Source organism: Tenrec ecaudatus, chromosome 18 (assembly GCF_050624435.1).
Source record: "Tenrec ecaudatus isolate mTenEca1 chromosome 18, mTenEca1.hap1, whole genome shotgun sequence".
Lineage (NCBI taxonomy): Eukaryota > Metazoa > Chordata > Mammalia > Afrosoricida > Tenrecidae > Tenrec > Tenrec ecaudatus.
In genome coordinates, this window is record NC_134547.1 from 49,159,029 (window position 1) to 49,179,323 (window position 20,295).

Here is a 20,295-nt window from a genome sequence, read left to right on the forward strand (position 1 = left end):
ACTGGCTATAATAGACTATATAGGGGTAGGTGCAGAATTCCAAAAAAACAAACTCACTGTCACCAAGTGAATTTTGACTCGGAAAGACACTATAGGACAGGGTAGAAATGCCCCTGTGGGTTTCTGGGACTGTAACTCTTTAGAGGAGGAGAAAATGCCAGCCTTTCTTCCTCACAGAGCCTGGTGGTTTCAAACTGCAGACCTTGTGGATCATAACTTGTAACAACTATGGCACCAGAGTCCCGGTTCATAATTACAAGTTGTATAAAAGCCCAATGTTCATAATCTGGGGACTGTCTACATCTAATAAATATACTTCCAAGCTTTTTAGTTTGCTGCACTAATTCATTCTCCCCCATTATAGAAAATTGATAAACAAAACACCTTTTATTAAGTGGCCATTGAAGAATCACTAAATCCTGTTTTTTAAGCTTCAATCTGCCAGTCAATGTAGCTGAAAATAGAAGCAAAATATGTTGCTCCCAGGGAAAGGAAGTGGTTGGTGTCAGGGAGTAACTTAAATGTACCTTGTTTTTAAAAGAGCAGTTCAGTTGAGAGCTGAAGAGCCCAGTTTTAACAAGTCCTTATGCTTTAGCAATGTTGCTTGGCCCGTGAAGCTACAAACAAGACACATCAGGTTCAAAGGCAGTGCTTATTTTTTCAAGAATCTAAGTAACTATTATATTCAAAGGAAAACCTGTATCAGTTACCAAAGGAAGTTGTTTTGTGAGAAATGTGGGTGAAAGGAGACAGTGGATGGTGGAAGATATGACAATAATAATTTTTCAAGGAGTCATGAAGGTGAGAAGGTAGAGGAGGGAAGGAAAAAACAGGAGCTGATACAAAGGGCTCAAGTAGAAAGAAAATGTTTTGAAAGTAATGTTGGCAATGTACAAATGTTGAATATAACTCATGTATGGATTTGTTATAAGAGCCCCCAATAAAATGACTTATTAAAAAAACGTTGTTTTGTACCTTTCCTCGCAGTCATGCTTCTATTTAATTTAAAACCTAAGCTCAACTATAATGCCTATTTATGGATTGCTTTTAAAATATAAGTGAATGTGAGACACTGGTATCTACAATGTAATATATGCAGATCACTTTTTCTTTTCAGTAGATTACTAATGATGACAAAAATTTATTCTACTCTAAATATACTGGGGGTGGGGAGGGAGTGAGGGAGACACACTAGGTGTACAAATTGTGGCTTTGATTTACCTGAACAGGAGAAATAGCATCTAAACTGCTAGCACTGGGAGGGCGTCCTTTTGGCATAACTCCAGGTGGAGGCTGCCTGGCCTTGTTCATAACGTTACTGCAATTGGCTACCATGGTAAGGATGGTTTCTGATAACTCCTGAGAAACACTCCTAAAGAGAGAATAAAGATGAAAATTATAATCTGCTACTCCCCAGAACACCTAAGTATAAAGTAATATGATTCCAATACAGAAAGCTTGTTGAAGCACATAGCCAATTTCTACCATTATCTCCCAATTTTGCATTTATCATGAGCCAAATAGTTAGATTTCCTTCAAGTTAATTTATTTCTAAAAGTAAAGCCCAAGTAGAGCAAAAAAAGTTTCAAAAATACCCTAAACATTGCATATTCTCAGCTATACTGCCAAAACTTAGGCGTAAGCCCAGATCTGTTTAAATTATAAAATAGTCATGCATCAGAAGACTATATTAACAAAGTAAAGAGACAACTGACAGAATGGGAGAAAATCTGAGACCCTTATAATGGGGAGGCGGGGGCGCCGCACACGCACCTAGTATCCAAGAACCTGCCTCAAGGTAAAACCTGTCAGAAGGTAAGCTGTAACGTTTTCCACCAAAATGAATGATAGGGAATTACTTTCCCTATCAAAGACAGAAAGCTCGCAAGACCTAGAAAATCAAGGCAGTCCCACAGACTTCCAGGTTTTCCTGGATAACAGAGAACCACCACAAAAGATAATTAAAAAAAAAAAAGAAAAACTCCCACAAACACATTACCAAATAAGATATACAAATGGCAAGCAATGAAAAGAAGACTGGCATCCTTAATCATTCTGGAATGAAAATGGCAAGATGGCGTGGTGGGGGTTGGTTTCAGCTACATAGAATACTATGAATCACAATGGACACTAAGGCTATGAGCTTTTTTATTCTAATCAGAAAGGAAAAAATAGAAAACAAGTGTGGGCAAGGATGTAGGGAAAGAGAAAGCCTCACTACGCATTACTGATAGGAATTTAAAATGGTATGACTGCTATGGAAAAAAAGTTCAAGTGGAATTGCTGGATCATGTGGTAATTCTTTTTACCACATGATCCAGCAATTCCACTCCTAGATGTACGAAGGGATAACAAAAAGCCCCGGAATTGCACTAGGCAGAGCAGAGCTCGTAGTACACATTTTTCCCAGTAGGCAAGCTTCAATCAAACGAGTTAGTGTACCCACTGGCATCACCTAAGGTTCTCTTTGGTCACAGTGAATTTTTTTGTAAGAGCAATTTTGTTCAAACCTCGTGTTTTGTTTTTTTGTGATGGCCTATTTAAGAAAACAGTGTGTCGATGTAAAATTTTGTTTTCCTGCTCAGGAAAAATGCCACAGTAATTGTTGTGATGTTGAACACAGCTTACAAGGATAGCACTATGGGGGGAAAAGCACAAGTGTACGAGTGGTTTTCTCATTTTAAAAAGGTGAAATATGGATTGATTGGTTCTGAAAAGATTATGTAACAATGTACAACAAAAAAAGGTGACTTGTGGCGGATGTGAGGACTGGTTGTGCCTTTTCGACAATGCATCTGCTCATGCGTCCATCTCAGTGTGCTGGATTTTGGCAAAAAACAGCATGCCCATGACCTAGCTTTGTGTGACTTCCACATATGAAGAGGGACATGAAAGGACAGTGATTTGAAGTAAAAGAGGTGAAGAAAAATACGAGGAAGGTGCTGTCAGCCATCCTACAGATGAGTTTGAAAAATGGTAAAAAACGGTTTCCAAGAATGGAATCGCAGGTTTGACATACATATTAAGTGTAACGGAGAACACTTTGAAGCTGTTAAGATTGTTTTGTAAATAAAAATTTAAATACATAACCTTGAGGAAAATTTCCAGATTTTAGGGGGATATCCCCCTAAAGTACTGACAGTACAAATTGAAACACCTGGTGCTATTCACAATAGCCCAAGGATGGAAACCTAAACATCTATTAACAAATAAATTTATAAAATGTGGTGCACAAGTAACAAAAACAAAGCAAACTAAACCAACTACCACTGAGTTACTTCCAAATTATGGCAAGCTCAGTGTACAAGTCTAGAAACTGGGCTCCAAAGAGTTTCGGTGGCTATAAATTTTAGGCACTGACTTGTTAGGCCTTTGTTGTGAGAATCCTCTGGATGAATTCAAATCTCCTTGCCATCCAGGGACTGAGCAATAAAGAAATTAAGCTCTGCTTGATTCAAGCTAGAACATGGGGAGAATCTGGAAAACACTATGTTGTATGCAATAAGGAAAGCACAAAAGAACAAATATTGCAAGGTCCCACATATATAAATTATCTAGATTAGACAAATTAAAAATTCAAAGTGTATTAGTCATTACCATAGGTGCGAAGGGGAAAAGAAACAGTTCTTGCTGGAAGAGTCCTGGTGGCACTAAAAGTGCCTTGGTGGAGCTGTGGGATAATTGTTGAATGCTAACCACAAGCTAGAGGTTCAACCCCAGTCATTGCATGGGAGAAAGATGAGGTTGGATGTTCCTGTCAAGACATACAGGCTCTAAAATGTCAGGTAGGGACACTACGCGTTGTTATTGCCATAATGGGTTCTAGGATTTATTGTAAAGGGGCTCATGTTTCCTTTGAAAAGAATGAATCCACTTCTAATGATCCATATACAACATTGGGAAAGATGTTGCATGCAAAACACTATTCAAGATAAACAGAAGTCATCTAAATGCCCTACGAGATTAGTTGAATAAACAGTAGATCCAAAGTTGGTTGTACAAGATGCAGACATATACAATGACAACAGAGCAAGCCACTGAGGTTTGATAAACTTTTAAAACGGTGACAACAAAAATGATTGGATATATAAAGCCAAACCTAATTCACAATTTAAAAAAAGGATAACGTATCACTGAAAGGAATTAAAAATGAACTAAATCAGAAACACATACTCAGGTTCATAAATGAGATCTTAATGCTTTTTTTAAAATGGCAACACAATCCCCAAATACTCTGCAGATTGAGTGCCCCAACTGGCTTCTTTGCAGAAATTGACAGGCTAAACCTAGAATTTACATGGAAAAGTAAGGACCAGGACAATCTGAAAAATAAGTTGTATTATTCACACTTACAAATTCCATTTGTTATTGCAAGGTATAGTAATCATCCTATTTATAACCAGACACAAGGCCCTGCTGAGCCTGGCCTTGGTTCTTATCTGCACTAGGTTTCAGCAGAAAAGGGTTACTGCTCTCCACTCCAAACCTGTCTTATCAGCTGAGCTGAGGGAGCTAAGTTCACTATATATAAAAACAGCCTGACTCATCTCATTGTAGTTCTTGAAAACACCCAGAACACCTAGCAAGCACTGTAGTCTGTGGAGAATCAGAAGAGCTTTGGAAACTCGTAGGGAACCGGAAGCCAAGGGGAAGATGCCCTCAGAAATGGTTCTGTTATCTTTGGGTCCCTTATGACAGGAGCTCATGGCCCTTTCCTTGCATAGCTGTTTTGGGCTTATTTTTGGGTGGGTATGGGGCTGTTACCTGAGTTTTCAAAACTGCACCATACATCACTAGGGGGACATATATAAAGAGTAAAACTATGAAGAAAAGCAAAAACTATTAAGTGAGGACAATGGTTATCTGCGGTAGGTGGGAACAAAGGGTGGATTGTGACTAGAAGAGGACACTCAGAAGGTAATTATGATTCTAGTAACTTTTTTGGGAGGGGGGCAACTTGAGTACAGTTATTGGCACTATTATTAAACTTTAAACCTCAGGGTACAGTTCACAATGGATTTTTTTTTAATTTTAAGGTGACACTAGCAAAAGAAGACATACAGATCAATGAAATTGTATTCAGAGTCCAGAAAAAAAACTGTACATTTATGAGCAATTATTTTTTAAAAGACTATTTAAATGGGGAATAACATTTATCAAATGAGGTTAGGACAACTACCCATTATCCATCATATATAAAGAGGGTGGACCCTATTTTACACCATGTGCAATAACTGACTTAAAATTGCTCTAGTACATGAGGGGCTTCAAATCGTTTATGGGAAATTTTATTTGAAATATAATGGAATTTTTTCACGGGCCTTTTGCAATCCCTTTCTGTATTTTAGACAAAGTGTCACTGTGGTCTAAAAACTGCTTGATTGTCTTTAAGATGCTCTCAGTGTTATTCAACCAGCCTACTCTGCCTTAAAATCACTAACTTGGATTAAGTATGCGTGCATTAAATACAGTCCTTTTAAGCATAATTCGCCTACCCTGCACAAGCTTGTAGACAGGCCAACATGGTTGCCAGAGTTTCCGGAGGGAGTTGAGCGCTTTTGGGCTGATCCTTCTCAGGGGCAAGTCCACCCAAAATGGAAGGGCACCGTCTCTTTAAGAAGGTCATACAGGCCTGGATAAAGGGCTCCTGAAAAAGAAAGATATCTCTCAGTGTTCACTGAGATTCACTGAATCTTGTCAGATTAATTAAAATTCAGTCTAAACAGCATCTTTAGTACTACTTTAAAATGATGTATTTATCCATTATAACTATCAAGATTAACAGGCAGAAATGAATAAACAAATTCTGCTTTACCCCATGCTCTCTAATTTTATCTGTGAGCCACTTGTCAAGTTTGAGGTATTCGCGACGTGAAGCAAGTGCAGCAAGGTCAATAACAAAGGCAAATGGCGTACCATTTAGCAGCATTGACAAGGCCTAAAGAAAAAGAGGATTAGAAACTCCAAATCAAGCAATTAAGTTTCTCAGTCCTACTTTCTATTTCCACTAGTTCTTATTTTCACAAACAAGTTTAAGTCAAATACATTTACTTTTGGTTGCAGGTTTTTTTTTTAATGGTCTGCTACATTTCTGTGGTAAGGAACATTAGAACTTTCTTAAAGGAAGATCACACTGTGAAGGTGAATACATGACACTACCTTGCAGAAAACATTTATCCAACAATTAAACCTGGAGCAGAGGAGGGCTCAATCAAAATAGGAAAAATGATCCTTTCCCATACCTAAGCATATGACTATCTATCAGATGATTCTGGTGATTCTAAACAAAACTGTTAAGAGTTGATGCCCAAATACTCTCTCCAAGGATTCTACCTCACAGACACATTCCATAGTTCAATCATATCATGCAGTAATGTAAAACTGCTAAAGCTTCTTGAACTCCTTGATATCAGCTCCCTCTTTACCCCACACCCCACCCACCCATGGTATCCCCAGAAACTCTTATCCTAGTTGTCTCTATAGGTTCCTCTACTCTGGGTTTCATACACCAAAAAACATTTTTTAAAACATCTGACAAAAATTCAAGAAGGCTACCCATAATGACAAAAATACAACACAGATAAATCTCAATGTACACTATTCTTAAGGTGTCATTTGTTTCTCCCCCTCTAATAACGTAAAGTCTACAAACTCACCTTCAAGTCCTGAGCCACATCAAGTATTCGAGACAATTTGGCCTGGTCATACTGCTCCCCTCGCATATACCACTCTGCCATCGCATGCATGATCAGTTGGCGAATCGAAGGAGACTGCCCCTGAGAGAAAGAGTAGCGAGGCGTAAATACAATATTCCTAAGCATTCTACAGATACGACTCCAACTTCACAGCTAATGTTATTTGCTTTATTCTCTATAAAATAAGGAATATCTATGCAGGTATTAAGTTCGGGTCAGGAAGATTATGAAATTACCAGGGTGTGCATCTATTAACATTCTTTATGAGAATATTATTTCACACCCAAATCCTAACTTGTCATGTTAAGAGTCGATCCTGGCTCGTAACAGCTCTGTATAATGTTTTGAAACTATAAATCATGACCAGTGTAGACAGATCCATCTTCCTACCACTGAAGAGCTGGTGGGTATGAAGAGGGACCTGCCAGGGACGGGGGGGGACTGAATAGGTAGAGCACAGGGCATGTAGGGAGAGAAACGCGATCATGTCATGGTGCCCACATGACATTCCATTAAATTTATAAAACTGTACAATAGAAGGATTTAATCTTAATGTAGGCTATAGATTTTACTTTAATAATAACAATGTATGAGGAACTGAGGGTAGAACAGGGATAAAACTTGTACTTCCTGCTAAATTTTTCTAGAAAACGGCTCTGAAAATAAAACCTACTACTTTAAAAGAAATTAATACTCTAGCAAAAAACTTTCAAAATACTGGTGTGTGGGTGCGTGGGTGGCCCTCCCCCCACCACACTGCCTTGGCTCCTTGTCTTTGGGGTTTTATACATCCTTTCAGTATCCATAGTTTAACAAGTTTTCTTTTTATAACTTTTCAAGACATACCAAAGCTTATTGTTCCCTATTGTAGTCACTATTCTTCAACCCATCAAAGAATGTCAACCACTTAGAAAAACTAAAAATTAGGAAAATGGTCCTCTTACCTGTCCATGCCATGCATAGTGTAAAATAATAGCAGAGTTTGGGTGGTTTCCAAGGAAAATTGGCATCAGAGTGGAGATGAGTTCATGGCGCAAGGTGTGCCAGGAGGTGTTGATCTGTAGTAAGGCCAATACCAACATGTCTGGACAGTGTTTGATGGGGAAGCTGAAAAGCTGCTTGACTTGCTCATACTGTCCCACTTCTGCGAGCCTCAGCAGAGATTCAATCAAATCCAAGCTCTTCCTACACAAGAAGAAAGACAATCTATCAATGAAAATCCAAATATACAAAATTCATTTTCTAAATGAAGTGATGCCAGCTAAAGTAAAAGATGTTTAGAAAGCAACTGAGGCTTTCAGTTCAATTGGAACTGATATTCTTAACGAATGTATGCTGGGCAGCAAAAATGATCAAACTCCCGCTAACTACTTGCCCAAAGGTTGACAGTTACAGTCCACTAGCACTTCATAGAAGACATGAATATCCACTCCTCTAAAATTACTGGCCAGGACACCCTATGGAGTTCCACTCTCTCCTAATCAACTTGATGACACAAAACCTTAAAATAAGCAAACTCGTGGGAAAATAGCATTAAGCGTAGGGTTATACCAACTTACTTTAAGTACCATCAGTAAATTGTACACCTATAAAAAAATTAAGTTGGCAAAAGATGTGTGATATATTTATTTAACAATAATGCCCCCTCTGCTGAGCCTGTGTTAAGTGTAACCAAACATCTTATGCAATCTGGTTTCTTGGTTTTGAGTGATAGGATCAGGGTTTCATGGGGGCATTTTAGTTAATTCAGTGTTCATTCTAGTTTGCTGTTTAGTGTCTAGGGTCTAAAAGCTTGTGAGCAGTCATCTAAGGCACAATTGGACTCTATTCAGCGGGAGTAAAAGGAGGCTCAACAACAGGAGGAGGAAATACAATGTGTGGCTAATTCCCTCCTTGAACAACTGTCAGGAAATCAAATATATGGGTTGGTTTTATCATTACTGAATATTTTGATCCAAGAATCCAAAGAAGAATCCTGTTCAAAAGGGAGGAAATGCAGAAAGAATTTCAAATTCTCGTGGAGAGAGACTTTCTGGAGCCATGAGGTATATGAACCCTTGAGACTACTGCTCTGTGATCACCTTCAAGCCTCAAACCAGGTATTTCCCTGAAAGTCAGCTTTAAAACTTAGCGCTTTAGTGGACTACCTAGTATCAAAGGCCTGCCTTGAGCACTGTGCCCTTAAGATCTCCATCGGATGGACCAAGTTGTCAACAGCAATGTGATTACATTACAAAGGTGTCAAAATTCAACTCTGCCACAGACTGAATTCAAAGCTCATAGTGAGCACACAGGGAGAGCATCGAACTATCCCTGCGGGTTTGAGGCTGTAAACCTTTGCAGAAAGTCTCATCTTTCCTCCCAGAGTAGCAGCTGATAGAATCAAACAACTCAGGAAAAAGGGCTTTGAGATTACACAAAGAGTAAAAACGTAATCAGTGTCCATCAATCACATGTGTACAAACTCTTCAATTAGTGTATGTTTTGATGCATACATTTTCAACAAAAGAACAAATGAAATTTGGGGAAGAAGGAGAGGAGGACGGGTTCATTAAAAATACTATTTCAGTTAATGTTGCTTTAACAATTTCATGTTTCCAAAACAAAGAAGTAACCATTTTTACAATCTAGATAAGAGTGTTTACCATGTGGCAATTTCTCTATTGTCATCCTCTGGTGGTGCTTTCAAAATATCAGTGGCAACAGTGTGGCAGGGATAGTCAGCAAAACAGAAGATCTCCGGATTGATAAGGGAATGCTGGATGAAGGAAAGCTGGAACAAGAGAACAAACACCCTAATTACTGCAGAAAATTGGGAAGCTGTATAAACTAGAGTTATTTTCATTTGGCTAATCTCAATCTTTTATTTGATTCGAGTTCCTCTTTTAAAAATTTAAAAACTGTCCTTTCAAAACTCACAAATACTTCAGTTAGATGAGAAAGGTACATGAGGCTTTGGACTTGTAAACAAAACATGTCATTAAACTTGATTACTGCTGTATCTAGTATTAAGTAATGTTGACAGTCCCTCCATGTTCACGACAGCTTTCTTTGAGCTATGTAAAAAATAAACTCTCTTTTGAAAGATCAATGGGACAGTGGAACTATATTATATGTAAGGAACAATATACCACTTAGTTCCCTTTCTACAGCTAACTACTACTTACATACCTGACCTTCCGCATGTTTCCAAGGCCTGTAGATAAGGTCTACTGGGAACACCTCCATACCCAAGCCTCTCTGAATACCATAAACCACATTTTGAAGTCCTTTACTATCACGAATCTGAAATCCAGGGTGGTCCAGTTCATAAGTTACTTCCTTGAAATTTAAACTCGGGTTCTATAAAAGAAGAAAGTATTTCTATGTTTAAGTAACCTAGAATTCCATTAAATTGTTCTAATTACAAACTTCAAGTCATCTGAATCTAGCTAGAAATGTGGAGAAAAATGTAGAAAGATAAGCTCTTAAATTAGCATGGTACTCAAACCTCAGTGTAGCATACTTCTGAAACTGTTGGGCATATAAGAAAGAGCTCTCTTGCTCTATCCAACTCTAGTTCCCACGCGTGATATCAAATAAGCAACTATTCCGCATCTCTGTACACCAAGATTTTATTGTCGTAGAACAATATGGCAAAATATACACCAGTTACTCCAAAATCTTCCTAAATAGCAGTGGTTCTCAACCTTCCTAATGCTGTGACCCTTTAATACAGTTCCTCACGCTGTGGTGACTCCCAACGATAAAATTATTTTCCTTGCTACCAAATAACTGAAATTTTGCTACTGTTAGAAATCAGGCAACCCCTGTGAAATGACTGTTCAACTCCCAAAGGGGTCATGACCCACAGGTTGAGACCCACTGCTTAAGACAATCTCAGGGGGCCAGGAGGAAGGGGAAAAATGATGAGCTGATATCAAAGGCTCAAGTAGAAAGCAATTTTTTTAAAAAGAATGATAATGGCAACAAATGTACAAATGTGCTTGACACATTGGATGTATGAATAGATTGTGGTAAGAGTTGTGTGAGCCCTCAATAAAAATTTTTAAAAAGATTCTCAACGCATGCATCGGGAAAAATAAGCCTAGATATTCTTTAGAAAAATATAACATAGGAGGGGTAAAAAATGAGGAGCTGATACCAGGGGATCAAGTGGAAAGCGGAAGCGTTGAGAATAATGGTGGCAACAAGTGTGCTCGCCACAATGGATGTATGTAAGGATTGTGATGGGTGTTGTACAACTCCCAGTAAAATTACACACACACACCAGACAATTCAAACTACCGTATCTACTCATGTATAAGCAGTTTTCCAGCACATTTTTAATGCAGTTTTTGTGGTAAATCTGGGTGCCTCGGCTGATATTCGGGTCAGCTTATACAGTCTATTACAGAATGTTCTTTGGAATCCCTGTCCCGAAAGAGCAAGCTTGTCCTTCAGGACAAGGTATAACTATCCCTGTAACTTCCCATGACTGTTTACAGGAGAAGAAAACCTCCATCTTTCTCCCCTGGGGCAGCTAGTGGTTTCAGTTAGTTAGCATCCCACCACTACACCACCTGGACTTAGAAAAAGCAATATTCAGATCCACTTATAAAAAGAAATACAATTAGAGTAGAGGAAACAAGTTTATAGAAGCTAAGTACCAGACACCCAGCACAAATAATCATATAGGCTTGAAAAGAAAAAGCGACATAAGGAGATGACATGTGTTGACTCATTTACTGCTCTGCATACTTCTACATAGCTGCCTCCTTTAAACCAAGAAAACAATCCTTGTTTGTTTGATTCCATCAGCAAACGTCAAGTGCCTACTCTAAACTAGCCACCTGAATAATTAAAATAGTAGCATATCGACATAATGAATACAGTACAATACTAGCTGTGGTATTTTTTTCTCAAATGTTAATGTGTGTTGGAGTCAGCTGGGGAAACTACAGTTTCTGATTCTACAGTCTGAGAGGACACCTCTAAATTATGTCAATACAACTAATGTACACTATACACTTTTAAGTAGCAAGGATCTAGATGTGAGCTAATCTTAAAGGAGTAGCAGCAGAAGGGATGTGGATCGATCAAGCGTGGTCAGTTCTAGAGATAGCTGTTACAAACAATTTTTATCATCTGCCTTCTTTACTTCCACAGCTTCCTATTAAAAAGCAACTCCCCCCCGCCCCCCAAGCCCTTATAAGTCTTGTTTCCAGAGCTGGCTTTAACACCATCAAGAATTTACTAATAGTATTACCTGAGCCAGAGTCAAATATGACAAACCCAAAGGCAAATGCCCATGTAGCTTCCCTAGCTACCTCATCCTTCATGAGCAATCATCAAGCCAATGAATAGGTCTGATATGTATCTGAAATTGGTCTCTGCTCCCACTCCCTAAAAAGTAGAGCACACACTAACATAGAAATAAAAATAGGAAAGCAGGTAACTGCTCAAAACTGCAGTGTATGCACTCAGCGTAGAGCCAATTCTTGCTCTGTCTCTGAAATTGGGAACAAAACCCATTCAGGAAACATGAAATTCTGAATTCATCCCTAACTTATTATATTTTAAAGAGTATTTTTAAAATAAAAAAAAAATAAAAAAAGAGTATTTTTAATGGGGAAGTAAGAGAAAAAAACTGGAACCACTTAGTGAGAAAGGTATATTCACTTCAAATAAGACTGTCACAGTTTAAGAAAATATTAACTAGTTATCATTAAGTAGTAAAACTGGTTTTATTTTGGTTTTCCAAAAGTTTTCAGCAATGGCCAAGTATCATTTCAAGGAAAACTGCTCAATACTGCAAAAAAGTTAAACTTTTCTTTTACTTTCATGAACACAAGGTCTCTCAGAACATGATTCTCTATAACAAGATTTTACCAATGAGCTATATACAAACATGGAAAACTGAAGGTGAAAAACAGGATATTAAGACCTGGATATATGATACAAGGATTTTATGTGCTTGTATGTATGTTATTTATTCTAAACACATTTTGCTTCTTGATAATTTAGGAAACAAGAATGGCAATATTGCTTTCTGGCTCCAATATTCTCCCACTGATTAAATCTCCTCACTTCCTTTTAATCATTCTGTACTATTTCTAGAACATAGTAATAGCTGTAACATAGTTACTGCCTCAGACACTTTCTCACTTGTTGAGTCCATACAGTTAGGGGCTTACAAACACTACTTTCACACTGCTGGATATGTATTCATAGAACAGCTTTCCTGGACTACCTTAAAGTAAGATGAAGACTCAAAATCCTGCCTTCATGAACTCACCAGCTCTTTGAGAACATCAATCAAGACCTCCACATTCCACGTGTGTGCCTGAGCTCCATCGCTTTTATCTTTCCCATCACTCCAGATCCCACTGCCAGGAGCAGAGATACTCTGCAGAAATAAAACTCAAATTAAACAAAGTCCAAAGCTGTGTTTCCCAAGATTGTTAAAATAATCACTCGTGTTGCAATTTATTAGTATAAAAAGAGCATAAGACATGAATTCACGCACATACCTGTAATGGAATACCATCTGTTAACCCTGAATGAGTTCGAGCCATCATTCCCAAAACCCTTGCAACCTGGGCAGCTGTGACTTCCCGAACACCAAACTGCATGATTATATTGCGACATTCTTCAATACTGAAACGAAAACATCATTTCAGAAAAATCCTACCATCCTCCCTACTAAAAATAGAGAATGCTGGGATCCAGTGTAAAGTCTCTATACAGTTTTAGACAGTGAGTGATCAGCTTCATTTGTTACTTTTACATTAAACTCAATTCCAGTTTCTACTCAGCTATACTACACAGGTTTCTGAAATGAGAGCCAACAGCCCTATATAGTTTAGGAATGCTATAAAAAAAAACTACTTAAAAAGAAACATAAAAACTTTAAATGAGAAGAAAATTTGAGTCAAAAGTATAGATTTTTTACTAAAAAGGAAATTGGAGACATGAGTAAAAATGATCAAAGGTATAAATCTGACTTGAACAGTTCAAACTGTCAGCTGACCTCCCGCCTCTGATACATGCAGGACCTGATCTAGTTTTCAACATTTTCTGTGTTTGGTTTGTGCTCATTCATAGTAGGGGGTATCTCAGAGGGACTGTGTCATCAGATGTCTCTCTTGAAGCTGTGTTACATGGGTGTTCTTTTTTTGGTATATGAAACCCATGCTTGATGAACAGCAAGTAGAGTAAGGGTTTTGGGGGTGGGTGGAGGGGTGCTGGAGCAGTGAAAGAGACAATGTCAAGGAGTAAGAAAAAAGAATGTTTTGGAAACTGTGGTAGCAACTGTATAATTCTGCTTGATGTGACTGACCTATGGAGTAAAATATGTATTAATTCTCAATAATAGTTTTTTAAAGTAAAACTTTCACAAAACAATATTTTATCCTCATCAATCTTCAGTACAAAGTTTGATTTTTCTGGTATATAAAAAAAGCGCAGTCAAACCTTTTCGTTTTACATTTTGTACTTTACTAAATGCAGGATTTTATTAAGGCACACACATAGAAATAAACTATTTCAAACATAATTTAGAAATATGGTTGTATGAGTTCTATTAAAACATTTTTAGGTTGCAACTGAAAAGTTAAACACCACCACATCAATAATGTCTTGGTAACTTATTTTCAAAAAATACTTAAGATTTATTATATCCCAGTCCTAAGCGCTATCAGCAGGATGAAACCATGTGCTTTGGTGCCCCGGGGAGAGAAAAGAATATGCACCAGGTACACAAAAAAACAAAGTAGGCAATGAAGGCATAGTAAAGAAACTGTAGGGAGAACACTAGCTGTTACATTAAGTAGAAAACGATACAAGATCCTTTCCCCTAAAAGAATCCTGACAATTAAAGTTGGTAATTTCTTCTTCTCCAAGTTTTCACAAATCACAAAATTCAAGGTTAGAAATTTAAACAGCAAAATTAGTATGTGAAACATTTTAAAGCAGCACAGCTTTTGAAAGGCAAACAGCATTAAAGAATTTATTCTCACAAGTTTATGAAGATTGTATGCTGATTATAACAATAAAACGGTTTTTTAAAAAATACCAAATACTGACTTGCTTACTAAAAACCCACCAAATAACTTGAGCCTCTTATTTCAAAGAATCAAACTGTGCTGGGAACAAGTGATTGGAAGTTTAATATATCGGATTACCAACCTTGCACAAAAGCCGTAGCCTACTTCTTGCATTAGATCAGCCAGCGAGCTCTCCATCATGGTTTTAGCTACCCCTCCAGAATCAGGCAGGATCCTGTCCATTAGAATGTCCCGTTTTTCAGAGTATAAAAGTGGTGCAAGCACCACAGGACAGCGTTCCTGGGGAAAATCTGAGGGGGGTGGGGGGAACAGATCATAACTGCTACAGTAATAAATGCAAACAATTTCTTTGGCTCACTACAAAAGCTCCTCAAACCTGATTCTTCACATGTTCATATTCAAAGCAGTATCAATTTTTTCCCAACCTTTAATGTCCCAATTTGAATTTACCACAAAAATTACTTATTGGTATTCTTAGTTTTTCTTATTAAGAGTCTAGTATCTAACTAGATGCTCCAGTGGAGTAATCAGTTAGCATGCGCTACTTATAAGGTCTAGTATCGTAATGACTAATTCCAATTTCAAATATTACTTTAAATTGTCACAATATGGAATAACTCAATTCTCTGGAAAAGTAAGGCATTAAAAACAGGCAGATTTAAGAGCTTATTAAAAAAAAATAAAGTAAAAGAGCTTATTCATTGAGCTGACAAATCCAAAATGTCCTACCAATGAAAAAGTCAATGTGATTTAAAATTAAGCTATATAAGCATTAACTCATTGCCATCAAAGTCAATTCAGACTCACAGCCACCCTCTTGGACAGAGCAGAACTGAGTTTCCAAGGCTGTTAATCTTTATAGACATCCTCACCTTTCTCCATAAAGTAGGTGGTGCGTTTAAAGCACCAGCCCTTGCTTGAGTTGGCACATTTAACCCACTAAGCATTAAAAACGAAACAAAGGCTACTGCAAGCAGGTCAGTCCCAAGTTATAGGGTTGATAAGACAATGTATTTTTTCGGGAAATTTTAGGAAGGAGAAAAAGACACCGTATATACTCAAGTATATCCCAACCCGAATCAGCCAAGACATCTACTTTTACCACAAAAATAGCATTAAAAATGTGCTGAAAAACTCAGCTTATAAATGAGTATATACGGTAAGTCAGGATATGTCAGTCCATTACCACAACTTTAAGTGTCTATCTCTAAAAAGAAGATTGACTAGAAATACAACAAACAGCAATAGAACCAGCATTGACCCTAGCATAAACATAGCCAATGGTAAAGGGGGCTAGCTGTATATATCAAAATCGTGAGCATTAAAAAACTAAAACAAACGAATAAAAATCTAGCATGTTATTATAATGTATTCTTCCTAAAGAATGGTGATGGACCTGGTGGGTGTCATACAGAAACATAGCAAACTACGTACTTATAAAACAAAATTATTAGTTACATAATTAAGCTTTATCATTCATATATCAAATGATAACACGGTTTCTTCAAAACGTGATTATCACATTACCCAAAAAGAATAGGGGGAAAAATCTCTGCTTTTACAATATTTTTGCCACGTGTCTGATCAGGCACAGAAATAATTTCTTGTAAGCCCTATATACTACTTACCTCTGCGAAGCGTCTTAAGAAAAGCGTCTATCTGCTCCTGTCCAACTCCAAAGGCACCCTTCTGCCCAAAGAGGAGATGGGAGAGGAGGAGGTGTAGGACCTCTATTGCGATATCTTGGAAGCCACCTTCTTGATTTCCACTGACGTCTGCGTCAATGTAAGAACGCAGAAGATCTGGAAGCTTCTGTTTGATAAACTGGGCAGCTAAAAATCAGGCAAACCAAAAATCATTTCCATACTATAATGGGTAAAAAGTCACATACCATCAAAAAAACACTATTTTCCCTACCCCAATCTCCAAATGTCCTTTTACTGCCTGCCCCCACCCCTTAATGCTTCATATTTCTGGTTAGTATTCCACTTTTTAAAAAAATCAACCTTTAATTTCTATACTGTGAAGCTTCAAGATTCCAATCTGATTTAAGTAGTCTCACATTTCATTATAGAATTTGAGGGGAAAATGAAACATACCAAAACCTCTGAGATCCAAGCTGGAAGAATTCAAGAGGGCAAGGCCAAAAATTACCTGAAACAAGAAGGATCAGAGTGACTGGGTCTCCAGTGGCTATTTTTAATTTAACATCTATCTCTTTTCTGAATCACTTACCTCTTGCACTTTGCTTAACTTGAGAACTTTACTCAGCTGGGCAAGTAAGTGGGGTGCAGGCTTCAAACTCTGAAACAGATCAAACTCTATTTTAAAACAAGAGCTTACAAGTTTTCAAGCAGTTTTTTCAAAGTATCAGTTCAGCCAATAATGGAGACACCCATAAATATAATGTAGTATAATACAGCGTTTCTAGAAAAGTACCATGACCTGGAACTGTGAACTAACACCTCAGTTTTATGGTAATAGAGTTTAAGAGTTTTCATAGATGTGATTTCAGCAAAAAGATTCTATTTATTATAAACACTGCCTGGATTTTGTTAGAAAGCTATCATGGCAACTCTTAAGTAGAACATTTAAAAGACATGTATGAGACCAAGATGTTATGGTTATGACATTATGAGACTGACAACCTCTTAGGTATGCTAAAAATATAAGCATTAAGTACCAACCTTCTGGTAGTGCAATGGATTATCAATGGCATAGGAAAGCGTCGAGATAAAATTTGGCTTCGTAATCAGGGAGGCGCACTCTTGAATCAGAAACTGAGTCTTCAAAAATAAAAAGATGCATTTTTATTAAAACTGACAAGACACCTTGTACAAATAAAAGCATGTGTGCTCAGAACACTAAAGGGTAATGTAACACTGTGTCTACATTATCAAAATCAGCTCTTAAAATAGATCCAATGAAAACTACTTTACATTCAATACTAACAATGTGGAACAAAAACCTCCACAAGATCCCCACTAAGCTATTAGTACATTATAAGAAATTATTACTACATTAAAAAACCAAGTAAAGAAACTCATTCTAGGACATGATTCCCTTCTCTGTTTTACTCACCTGCCAGGCAGGAAACTCCCAGCCAGGCTTCCTATAGCTCAGGGGTTCTCAACCTGTGGGTTGCGACCCTTTCAGGGTCAAGTGACCTCTTCACAGGGGTCACCAATTTATCACAGTAGCAAAATTACAGTTATGAAGTAACGAAAATAATTGTGGTGGGGGGGGCAGGGTTTACCACAACATGAGAACTGTATTAAAGGGTGGTAGCATTAGGAAGGTAGAGAACCACTGCTTTAGGCAGATCACACGGCCTGTTGTCTAAACCTGAACTAGGCAGCTACAGGGGCAACCAAGTGGGAGACAAGAAGGATAGAGAAAAGGGAAGAAGTGCCAGCATGCCTTCAGGCAGCTAGCCAAGATTATTTCTGGATACTCTTTGTATGTGTCACTTGTTATGAACATCATGCCCCACCCCCACCCCCACCCCCACCCAATTCAATGAACAATTAAAGCTGTAAGCCCAATACCTGATGAAAATCTTTGCCACTGCTTTTACCATCGCCACTGAAATCCACATGCGAAAATAGGCAGCGTAATAAATGCCTGTCTGCCTCAGGACCGTGCCGATTCACAATCTAAAAAGTCCAAAAATAAAAGTTTACAATATTAAAAGAGTAAGGAAGGTACCTATTTCTAGGAGGAAATCCTAAATTATTGTTTGTGTTGGATTATGACTATAAGAATTATCTAAAATGGCGGTGCCAATATTTGTAACAGGTTTTAAATGCTGCTTAGCAAGGAGAACAGAAGAAGACACACTACCAGCAATCACCCATTATATAACCTTGGTGTGCTTTAGTCAACATTCACATCACAAACACTAACTAGGCATAACATAAGCAACATGTATTGGAAATACAAAGTTTAAAAAAAGTTTGAAGTCAACAGCTGTTTAACAAACGAAACTCACGTTATTTTTTCTACATATTCATGCAATTACCTAAAAGGCCAGGCCCTAAGTGAACTGGCCACCAACTTTTTCTGACCATAACACTTTAGATGTCCTTGACTTCAACTAGGTCTGTTACCCGCCATACCTCAAAATTAGTGAGTCACACATGCTTAGTTAGTTCTTCTAACTGAAAGACCCTGTTATTTGCACATGGTTTGTTCTACCTGTAGGTGTCTGCTATCAAGTTACTCTATCATAACCTGTGGCACCATAACGTCTCACGTTGCATAAACTTTTTTAAAAATTTAAATCATTTTATTGAGGGCGCATACAACTCATCACAAGCCATCCATCCATCATGTCAAGCACATGTATACATTTATTGCACTCATCATTCTCGAAACATTTGCTTTCCACTTGAGTCCTTGGTATCAGCTCCTTTCCCCCCTCCCTCCCTGTTCCCGCCCCTCATGAATCCTTGATAATTTATAAATTACTATTTTATCATATCTTACACTGCCTGACATCTCTTATCACCCACTTTTACTGCCACTCTGACCACTGGTCCTGAGGGATTCATCTGTCCTAGATTCCATTTCCAGTTCCTATCTGTAGCAGTGGACATCCTCTGGTCTAGCCAGGTTTGTAAGGTAGACTTGGGATGACGACAGTGGGGAAGGAAAAGCATTTAAGAACTAGAGGAAAGTTGCGTGTTTCATTGATGCTACCTACACTGCACCCGCACTAGCTCGTCTCCTCCCAGCTACACCTCTACAAAGGGATGGTGTCCACTTGCTACAGATGGGCCTTGGGTCCCCACCCCGCACTCCCCCTCATTCATGAAGATATGATTTTAGGTTCTTTGTTGCTTGATACCTGATCCCTTCGACACCCTCGTGACCTTGCATAAACTTTTAGAGCACTTAGCACTACTAGATAATATTTGTTTGTGTTCCCCACTCAACTATGAGTTTACATGAGAACAATGGATTTGGGTAGGTAATTTCTACATCTCTAGTCTAGAAAAGGTATTTGTGCAAAATAAATGTTTATTTCTTAAATGCCACCTTAAACGTTTAAGTATCTACTTAATGCCTATATTGTATTGTGCTTCCTTGGTTTCATCTTCAAAAATCCTGCCAACAATAAATCACATAAATGTCACAGGTGAAGATGACACTGAAAACCAATTCCATGAGCTGCAATGTAACAGGCCTGAGAGCTGAGAAGGTGGATTCATAGTCCAACTCTAGAACTCAAGGTCTTTGCACTGTAGCATGCTAGTTATGTGACAGCTGGCTGAGTTATTTGCATGATTTCTGTTTTCATGAAGAAAACGTTATTCTCTCATAGACATCTCAAAGTTGAAATGTTATTTTTTAAAGGACTACGGTAAGTACTTTTAATTCTATGGAAAAAGAAAAGAAAAATATTCAGAGAAAACAAAAAAATCTAAATATTTTCATGAGAAGAGCAGAGTATTCCGTATCACAAACTAGGCTGAGGCAGAGCTTGGACAATACCACAGAATACAGGCGAAGTAAATGAGCTTTAGAAAAAACTCACAGGCATCTTAGGT

At 37.9% G+C, this 20,295-nt stretch overlaps 1 protein-coding gene and 1 non-coding gene across 9 annotated transcripts in view; both read right to left on the bottom strand.

Moving 5' to 3' along the window:
- Positions 1–20,295, bottom strand: part of CNOT1 (CCR4-NOT transcription complex subunit 1) — a 95,349-nt gene that overhangs the window by 39,436 nt on the left and 35,618 nt on the right. For all 8 annotated transcript variants that reach the window (XM_075537079.1, XM_075537084.1, XM_075537081.1 and 5 more), the window contains 15 exons: positions 18,292–18,399; positions 17,431–17,529; positions 16,979–17,047; positions 16,843–16,897; positions 16,372–16,575; positions 14,865–15,033; positions 13,208–13,334; positions 12,973–13,083; positions 9,867–10,037; positions 9,341–9,468; positions 7,640–7,880; positions 6,657–6,776; positions 5,816–5,938; positions 5,496–5,647; positions 1,222–1,372 (listed from right to left, as the gene is read on the bottom strand). In XM_075537079.1, the coding sequence (XP_075393194.1) occupies positions 1,222–1,372; positions 5,496–5,647; positions 5,816–5,938; positions 6,657–6,776; positions 7,640–7,880; positions 9,341–9,468; positions 9,867–10,037; positions 12,973–13,083; positions 13,208–13,334; positions 14,865–15,033; positions 16,372–16,575; positions 16,843–16,897; positions 16,979–17,047; positions 17,431–17,529; positions 18,292–18,399 (2,028 nt within the window). The remainder of the gene's footprint in view (positions 1–1,221; positions 1,373–5,495; positions 5,648–5,815; positions 5,939–6,656; positions 6,777–7,639; positions 7,881–9,340; positions 9,469–9,866; positions 10,038–12,972; positions 13,084–13,207; positions 13,335–14,864; positions 15,034–16,371; positions 16,576–16,842; positions 16,898–16,978; positions 17,048–17,430; positions 17,530–18,291; positions 18,400–20,295) is intronic.
- LOC142432938 (small nucleolar RNA SNORA50) lies at positions 520–654 on the bottom strand. The gene has a single exon (XR_012781016.1). It is a non-coding gene; the product is annotated as a small nucleolar RNA SNORA50 (small nucleolar RNA).